Raw genomic sequence first — 17,669 nt, 5'->3', positions numbered from 1 at the left:
TTGGGGGGGGGGGGGGATTCTCACGCCTTTAGAAATAGTGTGTAGTCACGGTCACGTTTCAAATCTGTACGAGTTGTTAACACCTCCACCAAATAGTGATCCCCCCCCACCCCACCACCCCTCTTTTTCATTTCCTCACATGGTTTCGTTTCCATATATGCTCAAATGATTCCGAATCTCGCAGAGAATCAAAAGATTAGAGATGAGGTCCAAACGCCGAAAACAGATTTGTTGATTTCTTCTTTCCTCTCCCAGCCATCACCTGACGACACTGGGATTTATCTGCTGTCCCTGTATGGAGCAGCTACGACAAGCTGCTTGCGCAGTGATGCGTCACTAATAACGATCAAATGATGTCATGTGTAATAATATATCGGTCACAGGGACCGAACCAGAACTTTTATTTAGATACTTTAACTATATTCTGCTGCTAATATTTATATACTTTTACCGGTATGATTTTTCTTGGAGGACTAACGGAGTGTTTTTACAATGATGTATTGATATTTATTTATTTATTTTTTTTTAACCGGTGAAGGAACTGAATGTTTTATCCGCCGCTGCATACGGGAACATAACATGTCGATTTCATTCCAGAAACTTCCAACGTTGGGACGTTTGCGAGAGAACACCAGATCCTTCAGTTCCCACAGTGCGACATTGTTTCGTAAAACGGTGTCCCCCCCCGATGACATCACCGTTACTATTCCCCAATTCAGAAAACACTCCCGCGGCAACGGAAGACCGTACGGGGCGGCTTTCTCAGGCCGAGTAGCCACGGTGATGGCTCGTAAACTTTTGATGTGCGAAATCACGATGTGAAAGCCCAGTTGATAGGCGAGCTGCGATCATCTTCCACGGCATGTCGTGTCACATTGTGTCCAGGTCCATTTCATAATCCAGAGCAGGGCATCGTTTTATGAGCAAATCTTTTCTTTTCACGCCGGCGTGACACAAGTTCGATCAGACCTTCGCCCCCCCCCCCCCTCTGACTTTGGCTCTGTTTGGCAGGATGGCGCTGGACGGGATCCGAATGCCCGATGGCTGCTACGCCGACGGGACGTGGGAGCTGAAGATGCACGTCACCGACCTCCACAGGGACGTGTCGCTGAGGGTCACCGGGGAGATCCACATCGGCGGAGTCATGCTCAAACTCGTGGAGAAACTAGGTATGTGTGCATGGTGCTGTCGCACGAGGACCGCGGCACCTTTCCAAAGCAGCTTATCTAAAATGTAATAAACAGGCCGCGTACGCACGGTCTTAACCGGCTTAATTTGGACACATGATAGATATAAAAAAAAAAAAAAAGGCAGTCCACCATGGGTCTGAAGATTGGAAATGCATTCGTATTTGTAATAGAGTCAAAATGGAAAAAAAAAAACAACAACCTTTCCTTGTTTCATCCTGCTGTACAAGAATTTCTGAGTCAATGGCTGACTTGTTTTATCTGTTCATATTTGTTGGCCTATAAATACTTCTTCTTTTTTTTTTTTTTTTTTTTTTTCAAAGTAGGTACCATTCTGAGAAATTAGATAAACACCACTCTTCTTTGCAAAAGTACAAACTGTTTCTGTATTCTTGCCAAAGTCAAGAATACACAATCTCCCAACTTTGTCACGGCTCAGAAGTAGCTAAACATTTCACCAGAATACAGAGAGAAAATGGATGAAATCAGAGCAAGAGGCTCAGTTTAGGAACAAGCCACAACATATATATATATATTTGTTTTGTGTTTGTTTTGTTTTGTATATTTGGTTTTTTTTTTAAATAGAAGGTAACCTGTATCTTTGTAAATAATTCGCAGAGATGGAAATGTATCGGAGTAAGAAAGTTGCTATTTGTTTCTTCCAACCAGCTCAAACAAGGCTTAATGTACCCCTTTGTTACCGCAGCGCATATGGGCCCGTAACTTGAGGTATAAAGAACCCATACACAGCCCCCCCCTCCCTCCCTCCCCCCCGTCCCGCCCGACTCTATCATGCACTGTTCTGCAACTGCAGTTATGCATTTGACAAGTTTGGGCGCAAGGAAGCACAAGAGTCCGCTGTTCCAGCCACTTGAACACTGCCCCGTTTCACGGAGTCTGGAGGGGAAAGGGCGGCGGCGGCGGCGGCGGCGGCGGCGCGATTTCGGGAGTGACAGTTTGTTGTGCGTTGACGGCGCGTGAATGCTCAGAATTCCTGCAGGTTTCATCCCCCTGCTTTTTTTTTTTTTAGCTCCCCCGTTAGAGCTCGACATAATTGAGGCCTTTGTTCCCCCCGTCCCCGTCCGCGCCGAGCGGCGTCTGCGCCGGGTGGGCGCGGGATGACGCGGTTTCATCGGCCGTCCGGCGCCGACTCCGCTCGAGGCTCGGCCTCGTCCGTTTGTTTCGAGTCGCGCCGGTGCGTTTTTTTTTTTTTTGGGGAAGCTGCGATTCGAAAGGGTCTGGCTTTTCTTCGGAGGACGCCTCCTCTGTTGGCGTCGATGTGGCGGAAGCGCTTTCTCCCGCCGGCTGGCCAGTTTGATGAGAGAGCTTTGTTTTGTCGGAGGGTTTTTGCCGTTTTAAATGATGTGTTTGAAACTGTGTTGATTAAAGGAAGTTTTATTGGGGACGCCAATGAGTGATGGGAGCTGACCGCTCAGGTCTTTATGTCCATGTCTGACAATAGTTTTGATTTGTTGGGATGTTGCCGAGTCATACGGTAACAGGTCGTTGAGAATACCTCGGTCCCAGACTTGGTTACGATTCATCGCCGCATTTAAATCCCCGTCACGCGGTCGTACTACTGCCTCCGTTAATGCCACTGATTGAGCTTATTGAAGTACGCTTGAAGGTAATGGACCCTCTTACCGTAAAGCAGAACTTGTGCTGTGACACTAAATTTGTTCTGCGAGCGTTCAGATTGTATTTGTTTCTCTCAACTGGTTCCACGGTGAGTGCGGGGACTTTTCTGCTACCCTGAGTCAACAGGTCGCTTCCCATTATAATCATTAACCCATCCACAGTGTGGGTTTACCACATGGCCACACATTACGGGAGACTCTACGCTGTCCCGTTTGCGCGTAGTATTTTGTCCTTCAGGGTTTTTAAGTCGGTTGGGAGAGTTTTAGATGAAGCTTTTCTGATGAATATTTGTATCACGTTTGACCTTTTTTTTTTTTTTTAAACATTATTTTCAGTGGAGACCTTCTCGTAAACTCCTCGGCTGTCTCTCCGGTTGTCAGGAACCTGTTTTCAACGCCTTTCAGCGCTCGCAGGTGACAGTGCTGCGCAGTTCCCTCCGAACGCCTCTTAAGCGTTATCGCGTGCTCGCTGTTGGATGCACTGATGGCTTTGATCCGGGGCTAGCTATACATAGAACACTGTGCATGAGCAAACGCACAAGTGCGCACACACACACACGGTGCTGTGAGAAAGGTCACGTAGATACAACAGAGTTTTGGCCAGCAGCGCCTCACTGTCCCATCGGCGGGACATCCGGGGTTCAATGACAAATATTCATCTCTTGAAGGAACTCCTGTGTTTACAGATTTGTCAGTAGACTTCCACAAGGCTGACAGCTGTTTTTTTGGGTTGTTTCCCCCCCCCCCCCCTGTAATGAACATTTGTTGCTGCGTGTATAACGTCTCTCGGTATGTGCGCCGTCGGTGTGAAAATGTGTCGACCTCGGCCGTCTTCGGTACGACGGCCGATGGCTCTCATCGGTGGTGCCGGCGCACGTGTCCCCCCCCCCCCCCCCCCCCCCCGAGGCGCGCCTCCTCCACACGTAATCCTGCTTTCGTCGCGCGACTCTTTCCTGCGAGCCGCAGGTTTCTCCCGTCCACGTTGCGGGGCTCAGACGGCCTTCGATAATGGATTAAATAGACAAATGCCAGGAAGGCACTTAGCTATTGATCACAGCGGCGGGCACTGCTTCCATTTCCCCGCAAACCTCCAGGAGAGCAGTATTTAAGGCCAGCTGACGAACCACCCTTCCGGTTCCTCGCTCCTGTAATCCTGTCATCCCGCCGTTGCTTTCCGGCGCTGGCGCTTTCTCCGACTTTGTTGATGTTTTCCCAATGCGCCGCGCTCCTCTCTAAAACCTAATATTGTGCCATTTAGGGGCGGGGGGGGAAACAAATATAAAACAAACAACATTAGCCGGAAGGAGTTTTATTGGATTTAAAGGGATGGTTCCCAAGCCACGTAGCTTTTAGGTCCGGTAAACCGGCTTACAGTGAGTGCCTCGGATATTAATGTTTCACAGAAATGGAGGTGGAGAGAGGCCGGGAGGTGGGAACGACGGATTTCGGGTAACTGTACAAACCACAGAGGAAACAAACCTTGAAAAGGAGTAAGCTGCAAACCGACATGATGGCTGAAAATGTTGTCGCGCTTACATTCGTGGCTGCGCCTAGTCTCACAAAAACAGCTGAGGGTCGAGAGAGAGAAAAAGAGAGAGAGAGAGAGAGAGAGAGGCCTGAACTTTCTCTCTTCTTGCTGTCTCTCCTCCTCATTGTGACGTTAGCCACGCTGCTAGAATTCCATAAAAGTCTTCCATGAAGCAGGAAATGACTTCCAAGGTTTGGCATGTTGTGCTCCGGTCGCTGCCGTCATCGTTGGAGTCTCTGCTGTCTGCTTCATCCACCTCCCACTCCCTCTGTCAACCCTCCCTCTTTTTCCCGTCTCCCCTCTTCTCTCCGTGTCGCTCCCGCTTCATCTGAATATATATTTTGCGGCGAGCGCTGGCAGCTACGTCTCAGCATTCGACACCCGCCCGCTCCTTTTAGCCGCGCAGCGAGACGCGGTAGCCGGTGGGAAACGCCGAAGTGCGCTTGGTTCATTTTCTCTCGGTTTCGGACTCGGGTCCGTGCACGCTGACTGTTCAACGTTCCAGAAATAGAACTTGAGCAAACTAATTGGTCTGGTGTGACTCCCGATAGTTCATGTGGTTGTTTCCAGTGAGCTGAGGGGCCGGCAGAGTTTTTGGCCGCTGCACCGCCGGCCCGCCGCAGAGAAGTTTCCCTGCGTGTCAGAGAAAATGTACTTCTGTATTTTCGATGACCTACATATTCACACTGCAAGTAATTTGATGAACGTCATCATCCCGCAGTCATTTCAATCTTATCGGAGCAAATCGTACGGGAAAAGCAGTCAAACATCAGTTGTTGTTACATTGTTCAATCACAACTGACTGTGATGTTTCTTCTCGGTAACTTTGGTTTTCAATATAATTCTGCGTCCTTTTTTTTTTATAACGCCAAGCTGCTTTCTGCTGGAGGTTCTGGTGACCAGAGGCAGATGGCTTTGGTTTGACAATGGAGAGCAGGTTTCATTAGGAAATGGACGCTATTTAACACAGGATGCTTAACTTCCTTTGAGCTTTTTTTAATGCTCCTTCTTCCTTCTGTCTGCTTCGCGTTCCCGCCTTCCTGCCTCCGTAGTGTTTCTGGCATTTTTCAGGGTTATGAATCTGTTGGGGCCGAGGGGAGAGATCGACCTGAGATTATCACAGTCCGATCTTCCCCGATGACGCAAGAGCGGAGCCGCGCATCTTTCTGCTCGCATATTTTACCGTCATTATTGTGCGGAAGGAGAGTGCTGATCGGCGGCTGTGAGCGCGTTCCCTTCTCCTTCCTTGTATCATCTCGCCCACGACACGCGGTTCAGACGTATCACTGTGTGTAATGAGACTCATCGATTGTGACCCGTGCAGCCGCGGTAAAGGTCTGACATGATGAAGTGAGAAATGGCCCGGCAGCCAGTGGCAACCATCTTGCTGTCTAATCTCTCTGACAGGAAGTAGTTAACCTAAGTGGCGGTCCAGCCCAGGCCAGAGCTTTCCTGTTTCACCAGCGAGATGCTGCAGTGATTGTGCTGCTCTGTACTCACGCATGCAGATGTGGTCCGACGTAGACCACTGGCCTGTGTAACTGCATGCATACTCGGTGTTCCCCATACATAGACAGTTTGGGCAGCCCACTCAAATCTGTTTAAGGTCTGGGTTTTTTTTTTTGATATATTCTGCTTGGCTTAAAGCTGAAACTATTTTGTTGTTTTATTTTACAGTAAATTTATCAGTTTGGGATTTTAGACTGTTGATCAGAGAACTCAAAGCTATTTGAAGAGATCAGTTTAGGTGGTTAAGGATGTGTAAACCATTTTCGGTCATTTTGTAGCCCAAATGAATAATCAAATTTTGATTGCGTACCCAGCAGGAATAACGATAAGCATAACAATATGACCCGACCTGTTAAAGGACAACAATACTGTTATATTTTGTTTACAACATGTCGCCATCAAAGAGCATGTACAGGACAAGGTGTGAAGTACAGAAACCAGCTTGTGGTGAATCTGCGCTACGATACCGAGGTAATCAGGGACACGTCGTACGATGAAGAGTTTCTGTTGAACTTGACTTTGACTCACTGGTTTTGATGTGTTCCCTCCATGAAGGGTCCCGTGAGAGGGGTATCAGGTATTTAATGCCCCAGGTATTACTCCGCTATTATTCAGAACAGGATAGTCTGGAAGTTTTTGCCACTTTTAAGATTTAAACATTTTTGTTTTCCATTGCTTTAACTCTCTCCAATCACCTCAATGGACAAACTGCTGCGCTCTTAACGATGATTTAATTCGTTGTTTTTGGTATCTTCGACGCGTTATCTCCTCAGCCAACCGCTTTTTGTCCCTCTCGCCTTCCTGTGGTGCAAACAGCACAGTGGATCCAGTGGAAGGAAACTTTAGAGCACCGCATTGTTGTTGTAACACCACACACCTGCGTGTCAATGGAGTAAACCGATCTGCGGTTTTTGTTTAGCTCCTCAGACGGAGGGGCGGGGGCAGTTTCGACATGAATGAAATGTCTCTGCGCTCTCCTTTTTTTTTTTTTACAAAGCAAAGCAGCGTGGGAGATGTTTGTTTTCATAACTAACGATCACTTAGTATTAGAGAGATTGAGGAAATGATTGAATAAAGCCGGGCCGCTCTTAATGCATTTAATTAAATTTCTTTAAAAGCAGATCGACTGAGCTGCGTTAAGTGTCTTAGCATTTCAATTTCCCATGCGTGTCCTCCTCAGCGGTTCTACCGATGCCGCAACACAGTTTCCCGTCGTCCAACTCACAGAGGCATCGGTCTGGCAGCATGCATGCATGGATAGAGAGACAGATGAATATTGTATATCTGCGCCATTGATCTTAGTCAAAGAATTTCTTTGTAATGTCGTTATTCCACCAAGTCCCCGAACATTTAATTGCATAAAGCTGTGTCAGGGCGGAGGGGGAGTTGCCCCCACTGGTTTGCTTTGTTTGCCTTATGACACAAATGAAAACAAACGATCTGTCTCTAAGGAGGTTTCCTTTAATAGCCCTCTGGTCTTTCTTAATGCGTCACTGTTGCCTCCTTTTTTTTACTCAAAAGGCTAGATGCGCCTAAATGTCCTGTTCAGATTTCAGATTCACTCCAGCAATAATAGCTTTTTGGTCTTCCGGTGGTGTCAGAGCTCGGTTTAGCCTCCACCGTCTTACATATAGATCTCCATATTTGTATCCAACTCTCTGCCTGTCTACTTCAACTACAGCAAATCTGTTTGATCTCTACCTCAGGAGACTGGGGATGCACTGACGCTCAGGTGCCTGTCAGTCGCTATTGGAAACCCGGAGGGCCTTTTTGCGCTTGAAAAGATGTCATTAGGACATGATGTCTGTGGAAAGAGCCGAGTAGTTAAACCTGATCCGATAGGCTGCAGTGAGAGGCGGAATGAGACACTGTCCATCTTGTAGATTACAGGAGTCAGACCAGCTACGTCCAGCTGGATTTTATTTCGTTTGAGAGTCAAGTTCTGACTCGTCTTACTGGAAATAGAGTGTTCTTGTGTTTTGAGTGAAAGGAAGTTATGTAGATTTAGTCGTGTGTGTGTGTGGCTGCCTGTGGGAGAAGGTCGCGTTACGATCAATAACACATTAGAATGGCTCCTTACTCCTCTTCGTGCGTATTGCATATTTAATGCTTGTGATAAATGGCACGTTTGATGGATTATTGGCAGGATGCTGAGCTGTTGTATAATAACGGCCCGGAATAGTCTCGGCTAACCTCATTCAACTTAGCCTGTCGATGCAAAGCACTCGAGTTTTGATGGTATTGGTTCGAGAATACTCGAGGGACATGGCTGGAATAGATCAACACAGATGTCAAGGATTTCACCTTCGCTGGCACTTTAGTTTTAATGACATGAAGAGTTCATTGGCAAAAAGCCTGTGTTTTAACCTGCAGACATTCGTGAGAGACCTCAGCTTTCATATTTGAAGAGCCACCAGATAAGCTCACTGTAGACCTGACTCATATTTTGCCTAAAATTTGCCTCCATTTTTTTTCAGCTTCTTTGAGAAATGCACTAAACTGGAAACACATGCAGTAAATATATTGCATTCCTTCATTTATTATTTAGTCAAAACCAGTATCATTTGTTGCTCTAAGTATTTTTCACAGTTTTCAAATTCCTTAGCCCCCCCCCCCCATATGTAACTCAGTAGACTATTCATTATGCCACAGTTTGATTGTTTTCATCGATTCAGTGTTTACTTGTTTAAGTATTCGTGAGGTGTAGAATAAAGCACTCGGGTGATCTCGGTCAGTTCCTGATTAGAAACAGTTCAGGCACTGAACAAACGTCCTCCGCGTTGTGTTTACAGCCGCTGGACGGCACATTTCCCTCAAAGCTATAACAACCCTTTGTGTGTAAAGTTTCGTCTAAACGATACGACGGCACATCTCCGGGTGAACGTAGTTGCTGCCATTTTTGAGTCACCCGACTTGAATACTGTGTCTTGAACAGTTTTGTGGGGTTGAGAACAGCCCGGGCATTTGACTCGTGAACTCCTCGTGTGTTGCCGGTATGACACACTCTCAGCTGTGTATTAGTTAGAACATGTGCAAGTTATTTGCCAAGAAGGCTGTCCTGCATTTATCTTAACATCTGTCGACCTTGTGTCACGAGTCCTGAAATGAGTTCGTCTTCTCCTTTGCCCTCCTTGTCACTTGCGTCGGGATTATGACTAGTTCGAGCGTCGCCCATTGTCTTGAACACGAGTTTAGGTGCTTTTGAATCCACCGTATCGCTTCAATCTCCCACTGTAATCCACTGTGGCTCTCCGTCTCGTGTCTGCCGTGCAGATACTGTCATCACCTGTGCGTATCGAACCCGTTGGGTATCTGATGTTGATGGTATCTGGCGTGACTGCACGAGCTACGAAGTGCCTGAAGGACATTTACAGTCGCTCTAATTTAAGGACAGCGCAGAACAGTTGCCTGCTGCATCTTTGCTCGTCAATACCGACCTTCACCCTGCTTCAGACGTGGAGTATATTTAGAAAGAGAATAGCTTTCATGTTTAAGAGGGGGATAAAATGTGTGTGTGTTTTTGTCAGCGTGTGTGTGTGTGTGTGTGTGTGTGTGTGTGTGTGTGTGTGTGTGTGTGTATATGTCAGAGCGATAATAGGTCTGACAAACCTTCTGCTGTGCGTCTTTGTTGTGTGTGAAAACAAGTTGTCGCTTTGCACCGCTGCCCCCGTGGCGTCAGCCCAGAGTCGCCAAGGAAACGGCATGACCAGCTTCACCCAGCTATAACGTTTTTATCAGCTGATGGCTAAAAAAAATGACAAAAGCTTGACTGACGGCGAGCAGATTTGCTGTGATAGCTAAAGGGGAGAAAAAAAACAACACGTTTTTAGAGAGAAGGCTCACAGTACAAACACAGCAAAAAGTCCAGACTTGTAAGTGGGTCTTCTTTGAAATTATCTCCATCAGTGATCCGAAATGAGCCTGGATTTTGCTTCAGGCGTCAGCTGACTGTCACTGCTGTGCTGGGTGAACCCTGATAAAGAGAAAAGATGAGTCAGTGAGTGCACATGCAAGAGCAAGGATTGTTTTCCTTTGAGCCTAAAAGCCCAGAGTCACATCTACTGCAAAGCTGCAGCAAGTCGTTGCAGTTGATAATCAGCATCTGTTAAGGTTTTTAGAGCAAAAACATTTTGCAGTTTCATCAAGACTTTTGTGTGGATTCACTGCTGTTTTTCGTCAAATGTATTCGTAAATTAAATATGTATTTTGATTTTGGAAAGTTAATTGAAGAAAATTGACACTGATAATTTCACATTGAGCCTTAAGAAACTGGTATGGACAGTTTTCACAGTTTACTGACATTTTATAGAGCAATTAATTAAAAAAAAATAATCAGAAGACCAATCGATGGAGAGAAGGAAAAAAAAAAAAGCAACCTTCAATTGCAACCCTACTCAGACCATTTCAGCACTGCGGTGTTCAATTTCTCGTCAGCATTTTCATTACTAGCATTTCAATTGATCAGAGCACTCACAAGTCAGCTGGTGTTTTACACAATGCAATCGACATAACCATCTCTACATTATGATTCGACTGTCAAATGTCAAAGTATGATGTTGTTCAGCAACAGATGGAAACATGCCACCTGTCAACAGAACGCACAGTGTGAGACCGTAATACAGAAATAGCTTTTTACTGAAAAACTGATGATGTGTCACACCTGTTATGTACCTACTTTTTGTTCTCCTAGGCATGAAGACATTTTAAAATTTTTATGGAAGATATAAAACTGAAGATGCTTTTTGTATATAAGCAATGCTTCTTGCATGTAGTAGACTTTCATTTTGAATTTCCTCTTCCTCACGCTGGCTATTGCGTGTCACATATTGTTGCGTCCCCAGTCCGAGCTCCTCCCCCGTCCTCTGCTCGTCCTCCTCATCTTTCCTTTTCATGCCCTTTCTCTCATCCTTTTTTTTTTTTTTTTTCTTCTTTTTCTTCATGCTCTCCTCTGTTGTCCTGCCCCCTCCCCCTCACAGACAGGGCTCCATAAACATAGCTGCCTCCTCATGTAAACACCACAGATACTAGTAAGGAGATGGAGGGAGTGATGTGGAGGAGAGGTAAGGAGGGACAACTCGGTCTCCTCTATTATCCCAATGAATGCTCTTGAGACTGAGTACTTTTGAGCCTTCGGTGAAACATCTTCTTTTAGTGTTTGCTGTCTTTGTTTCTGGTTTTTTTTGGGCTTAATTGCCTCCTGAGGTATAGCAGTAATAATCCATTTCTGTTCTTTAAAGCAGTATTTCTAGCTGTGGTAACTTGTGCACAGAGCAGGGGGAAGTGGTCTTGGTTGGAAGCTGCGGCAGTGATGGTGGTGAATGAAAAGAACTCGGTTTGGCAGAATTTCTGAATTAATTTTGCTCGTTAAAGCACAGACACACACAACAGAGAAAGCTAATGTGGTTAATGGATGGATAAGAAGAACACCCTCCCCTTGACAAGTACCCAACACACACACACACACAAAACACAATCTCTGTATCATCTTTCATGTCCTGCAGAGGTCATAAAACATGGTTTTCCCATTCTGTTTCCCCTCCCCTTGTCTTTCAAACCTTGCATACACACACACACACATCACGCCACTAAGAGGCTGTGGGTCCACATTTAATGCACCCAATTACTTAGGCCCCCTGCTCCTCTGGCCGCTGCATTACGTCAGGCTTGGCAGGCTGTATTTTTAGCTGGTAGATGCCATTGGCCCTCTCTCCCTCTCTCTGTGGATTGAGTTACCACCTTATTGGTGAAGGAGCCCAATGGGAGCCTACCCGAGCTGGCCTCATCCAATCACAACACATCGAACCACTGCGCAATGACACACGGAAGGAAAGGGGAAAGACTGTGTCTAGTAAGGTTTTGGCGGTGGGCAGCTAAAAGAGAAGCGGGGCCGTAGGGAACGTGTTGAAGGTAACTGAGACCATCCAAGATGCGCATTCATGTCTTGCCACAGATTGTATGGCAGCTATATGTGCTGCGCATGAGGACGTTTCTACATAACGTGGTCTGTGGTGAAGACCTGAGTGCCAAATGTTAATGCTAGCTGTTCTGCATTGCTCCCAGACACCAGAAATTACAAGGTTGTAAGAGGAAAAACTGTGAGCAGTTATGAAAATACATTCGGGATTATTTTCAGTTTTTCTCTGCGTACTCCCTCTCATTATTCCAGCCTTTAATAGCTGAAGAAAACTTAAGGGAGCAGTTTCTCTTGGTGGTAGCGATGAAGCTGTGTTCGGCACAGCTGAGGCATCAGAACGGAGCGATGACAGCCGGACCCCATGCTGCTGGAGTAACTCACACAGGGTTTCAGAAAGCTTGGAATGTTTTCACTTAACTACCAAGTGTTTGCCCGATGGAGTAAACGGTAAAAAAAAACAAAAAAAAACAACAGCTTGACAAACAACCCCTCCCCAAGACAATTCACAAAGACCTGGGCATTCACAATGACGTCTGCATTGAGATGCTAGTGGCCACTCTTCCTCTTTAACTCGTGCTCCCCATCTTGATTATTATTTTAATCTCTTCCTCGGTCCTGTTTGCTTTACTCACAGCACAGCGGTTTTATTTCCTTGGTCTAAACGGCCAATCTGTTGCTTCAGCTACTCGCCCGCTAATCCTCTTCATTTAGCTCTTGAACGGGGTCTGCAGGAGAGTGTCGACAATGCACATAGGTGCCCCTATGCAAAGGAAAGGTCAGGGAAAAGAACAGCAGCGCATGAAAACAGAAGGCCACTCGAGGTTTAGGTTGCCACGGCACCAAGCTGCTTGATTGACAGATGGGGAAGATCTGCACTGAGCAACATTCAAGATCAGGTCCCTTATCTTTAATAATGGTACAATACTCCGTTTATAGCCTGAGTGAGCAACAAGCATCTGCAGTGTTGAAATATGATGGAAACATCAGAACTGTCGGGTTGATGTGACGTCTGTGTTGTGAACTTTTAACTGCTGTTTGCCCGCCGTGTACCCGAAAGTAATTGTAATCCATTATGGCTCCGGTTTGTCCATTAGTAGCTGTGTCCTTTCTCCTGTAATAGGTGCGCAGCATGTAATATTGCCGCATTAGATATTGTGCTACCAGCCTTGAATACAGAGTAGACGGGCGTCCGTGTGGGCATATATAACAGATGTGCTTCATCGTGTACAGACTGGAAGATTAATTGATTATTGATTTGTTGCAGAACAACAATTAAACGCAAAGGTAATGCACACCGAAAATATGTTTAGCACGAACTTGTTTTTGATCAGTGTATATGCCTTTCTAAACACGCTGACATCACTGACGCAGCAGCGTACCAGTTGAACCGCTTCAGATCGAATTGTTGGATTTAAAGGATGACCGAGCAAGCCGACGTCTCCGTCTGGGCAGAGCGACTCGTGAGAGTAGAGAGAGCCGGAGATGAAGCTGGAGAAGCAGTGAAGGGCTACGTGGGTGGAGGAAATGAGACACCACTCTGGGAAGTGCCTTCCTGGAATAATGCCGGAGTAATGACATCACTACAACACTACATTATACTATCATAGTCTGCAACAAGACAGTCATATGCTGTATTTGAGCATAAAGTAACATATGTATGCACAGTGTGGGGTACATAAACAGTTGGTAGGAGGTTTTAAACACTCTAAAAAGTAAGTCCTTAAGGTGGCTGCTCAGCTTTCTCAGCGATTTGAATGTATCCCATTAATAAACTGATAAAAAAAAAAAAAAAAATGGATTTCTCACTCTCTGAGATGTTGTCTTTTTCACTTTTACCTTTTACTATGAAGTGATTTGCAATTCAGACTCGACGTCAGACCATCAGTGCGCTGCTCGTATAGAAACCAGAACAAAGTGATCTGCAAAACAGATGCTTTGAGTTCCCTCAAATCCCTGTGGCTTTTACTTTGTCCCTTGAAGTCAGACACATACACCATGAGACCACAGGTCCGTCCCCATTGTGCTGAGCCCCTGCGCAGCAAAAGCCTGGAAGCTATGTGGGGTTTTGGGTGCCTTGTGTCTGCTTAAAGGGATCACAGTGTGACTTTGCTACAAAGAGGGAGGTATGAACCTGATATTCCCACTGCGTCGCACAAACAGCTACGTCTTTCACACACTCAGTCCTCTCCTCCCTCTCACTTTGACTTCACCGCCCCCATGCAAACCTTTTCTGCAGCCCCCATTCACCACAACTGTGACCTCTGCCCTGGAGGGGACATATTTGGAGAGCTTAGGTCATTACAGTGTGAAGGATGCGGACTGATCGTTCCACTTACACTCTCCCTTTGCAACATATCCATTTAGGGAAAGGCTCAAAGATGAAGTATGTAAAACAAAACAAATGCTCAGTTCTTTGCTGTGTTGTCCTACGTAGCGTTTCTGTTTTAACATCGGTCATCATACAATTACTGAAACTCACCCATTCCAATCTTTTCTTCCGTATTTTAGATGTCAAGAAGGATTGGTCGGATCACGCTCTGTGGTGGGAGAAGAAGAAGACATGGCTGTTGAAAACCCACTGGACGTTGGACAAGTACGGCATCCAAGCTGACGCCAGGCTGCTCTTCACGCCGCAACACAAGCTGCTGCGCCTCCAGCTGCCCAACATGAAGCACATGAAGGTCAAGGTCAACTTCTCGGACCGCGTCTTCAAGGCCGTGTCCGACATCTGCAAAACTTTCAGTGAGTGGAACCTTTGACTCATTGGAGAGGTGGTTCAGAATGGTTTCATTTTAATGTGGAAAACAGTCATAAAACCATTGTGAGATGAGGTGTGTTTGATTTGCAGAGATTTAAGGGAATTCAAATTGAAGTGTAGAGTTCAGTCTACTCTAAGTGCCCACCCTTAACTGAAAACTTCCCGATGATGGTATTTTTGGAAAAGTTCTGGAAATGCTCTGCATCACACTGAGCTAATCATGTCCTTCCTCTCAGTTTGTATCCCTGGCAATTTGTTGTGTTTATTAAACAGACTCTTAAGCTCTGTATGCCGAAGTCTCGTCCCCCCCGACTGGCAGTCCAGTCTGAAGCCGTGTCCTTGGAACCAGGGCTCCATCGGTCTCACAGTAATGTTTAGTAAATAGAGATTATCAATCTGTCCCTGGCTTAAAACAAAGGCAGAGCACTAATTCTTGGGCACATAAATAACTCATAGTGCAGCTCTCTGTCTTGTTTACCTACTATCTCTTCCACAAATATCAGATCCAAATTTAAGTTTCCCCCCCACGGTGTAAGTAGTAAGGGTCACGCACACACACTATGGATATCCTCCACCACTGGCTCCACGCTGTCCAGTCAGAGACGTGTCAGAGGTCACATGCTGGACTCCAACAACCCCTGACCCGCTAACACCCACTTTTCCTCAGCCCAGACCTCGCCCCTCTAGCCCCTACCTCTTAGTCACTATCTCCAGTAGGGTCTGCAGGTCTGGAGAACCCTCCACCCATATAGATCCTTCCGTCAGACAGGGTCAAAATGCACCTGTTGTGTCTTTGTCACTGGACTGTGTCCAGTGGGCAGGGTCGCTGGCTCCAGTAGCAGCTTTCCTCTGTTTTATTGGCTTCTCCAGGTAGCACTGGGCCTTGGTTTTAATTTTGGGTCCGCAGAGGACTTGTATGAAATGCAAGAACAAATGGCACATTTTATTGAGTGTAAATATACAGGCTGTTTTTGAAAAGAGGGAAGGAGGTGGGACAGAAACAGGACAGTAGTCTTTGTGACTGCCGGGGCCTGATGGGAAATGCGACTGCAGCTTCTGTAATAAATCTGTTTCAGCTCCACAGAAATTCCGGCCAAATTGATTTTAGCTGACTTGGCACATGTCAGGATGTGGAAAGATTTAGTACGGTGATTGTAAAGGGTCCTCGGTGTGACGTGTGCGTGCTGTTTTATTCACTGTACGTTACTGTTAACCGAGAGTGGGAAAGTTCTTCACTGTGTGACGGCAGATTGAGCTGAATTGCAGCTGCTCTGGCCTGGAAGCCTTTTTTGTTATCTCGGCAACTTTGAGTTTGACAATTTCCTGTGCATATTTTCTGCTGACTGCCTGAGAGCTGCAAAGCAGAGAGAATCAGAGGGGACAGGAAGAGACGAGGTTTGTCCAACTGGCCTTCGCTCCAGACAGCAGAAAGGGAGGGGCAGAGATACTGGAAGATAGAAACAGAGAGAGAAAGCTAGAGGAGAAGTTTTGTTTTTTTTCTCCCCAGAGATGAGCAGCTCACCATTGGTTCCAGTTCTTATTATCATACTAATTTCTTTAAAGGGGCTTTTCTCTGCTCCTCTATGGTCAGTTGGCCACACAGAAGCTACTTCCTGTTCCAAAACAATTTCTAAGTTGAGTCCTTGTTTGGCTTTTAGTGTTGCAATTATTGTTTATTTTGGTTACTACGTTCCACAACCTTAGAATAACTGTATGCTGTCAAAAGTCTGTCTTTTATTCAGCAATATAAACAAAAATCATGTTGGCTTTGTCAAAATATTTTGTCTGACTTTCAGTCCTTTTAGCACAAGTAAATTTTGACAGCGAACAGTCCCCGTCCAGCAGAGGAAGTCAACACAACAAATTAAACGTATAAAACCAATTATCACCGCTGTACTTCTCCCATGTCCAAGGCAGCTGTGTCCTGACACGGACACTGTCCATCTGGGCCGACTCGGAGAGAAGCAACTCTGCTAAAGGCTGATGTACTGTAACATGAAAATCGCTCAGTTTCACTCCTGTTTTGACCTTTGTCGCTATTTGGCAGCTCTCGCATCCTGCGCTGCTTCGTTGATTAATGAAGAAAGGCATTTGGGATTTTCTACTTTTAGGTTCAAGATAACATTTTTGAACTCTGTCAACAATTCTGCGAACTTCCTGATACCATGTTTGTGTGGTTTTATAAGTCTGACAAATTGGATATTTGTTGTGTTATTCTAAAAGGGATGCAACTAACAATTATTTGTATCGTTGATTAAACTATTGTAGTAGAACTTAAAAGATATTCAGTTTAACGTGATACAGAACAGAAAAAATGATCAAATCCTCACATTAACGATGCTGCCACAAAGAAACGTATTTTTTTGCTTGATAAATAATTTAAATGGTTAATGGATCGTCGAAATTGTCACCAAATATTTTTCTGTCATCAACAGATTATCTAATCTAATTGTTTCAGCTATAAAATCTTGTATGAAATGCAAAAGGCAAGGTGTACAGTTGAGGAAAAAGTGAGTAGCACTGAATTGGTTCCTCAGAATTTGTCCCGTCTAGACAACCTGGACTCACTTCCAACACATTAAATGCAGGCATACACCTCCTCCCTCTGACAGGAGGTGGTTAAACTCTTCCTCTGAGCCAGCACACAAAATGTTCTCTTCACCACTGACTAACACATGACTGTGGACCCGGGAGGCCGAGGTGGTGCAAAAAAAAAAAGAAGAAGCTGCTTCTCTCAGCAAAGCGCCACTTCAGGGTAACAAGAGTCAGGCTGCTACACTTAACTTCAGTGTGCAAGAACTCTTTTACTACCATGTGTGGGAAAACAGACACAGAGTGGCGTTCTCTGGAACACCGACTCAGCAGACCGACCCAACACTGTAACATCACGGTGAGTCAAATAAACGGATGACCAGGCGGGAAAGGAGGGAGACCGAGGCCAAATGCGTCAGTGTCGCCCGACGGAAGTAGCGCAGGAGGACGAGTTTGATATGTAGGACGTTGACAGATGAGAAGGTCTCTTGAAGGAAAAGTGTGTTTTTTCCTTCAGAAACCTTCGTGAATTTGTGGGGACTGTTGCTCTGCCGTTCTGGTCCAGCAGATTTATCGCCCATCAACCTGCGGGCTGCTTCACTGA

At 45.8% G+C, this 17,669-nt stretch overlaps 1 protein-coding gene across 6 annotated transcripts in view; it reads left to right on the top strand.

Moving 5' to 3' along the window:
* fermt2 (FERM domain containing kindlin 2) overlaps positions 1 to 17,669 on the top strand; it is a 38,400-nt gene that overhangs the window by 1,520 nt on the left and 19,211 nt on the right. For 5 of the 6 annotated variants that reach the window (XM_069152512.1, XM_069152509.1, XM_069152513.1 and 2 more), the window contains 2 exons: positions 1,012 to 1,169; positions 14,284 to 14,517. In XM_069152512.1, the coding sequence (XP_069008613.1) occupies positions 1,013 to 1,169; positions 14,284 to 14,517 (391 nt within the window). In that variant the 5' untranslated portion in view covers position 1,012. Of the gene's footprint in view, positions 1 to 1,011; positions 1,170 to 11,648; positions 11,769 to 14,283; positions 14,518 to 17,669 lie in introns of those variants that run through there. The other variant, XM_069152515.1, reaches the window with a different exon arrangement.

The sequence above is a fragment of the Embiotoca jacksoni genome, unplaced genomic scaffold, assembly GCF_022577435.1.
Source record: "Embiotoca jacksoni isolate LCO1_2020_lvr unplaced genomic scaffold, fEmbJac1.0.p SCAF_18, whole genome shotgun sequence".
In the NCBI taxonomy this organism is placed as follows: Eukaryota; Metazoa; Chordata; class Actinopteri; family Embiotocidae; genus Embiotoca; species Embiotoca jacksoni.
This window is presented reverse-complemented; position numbering and strand designations above follow the sequence as displayed.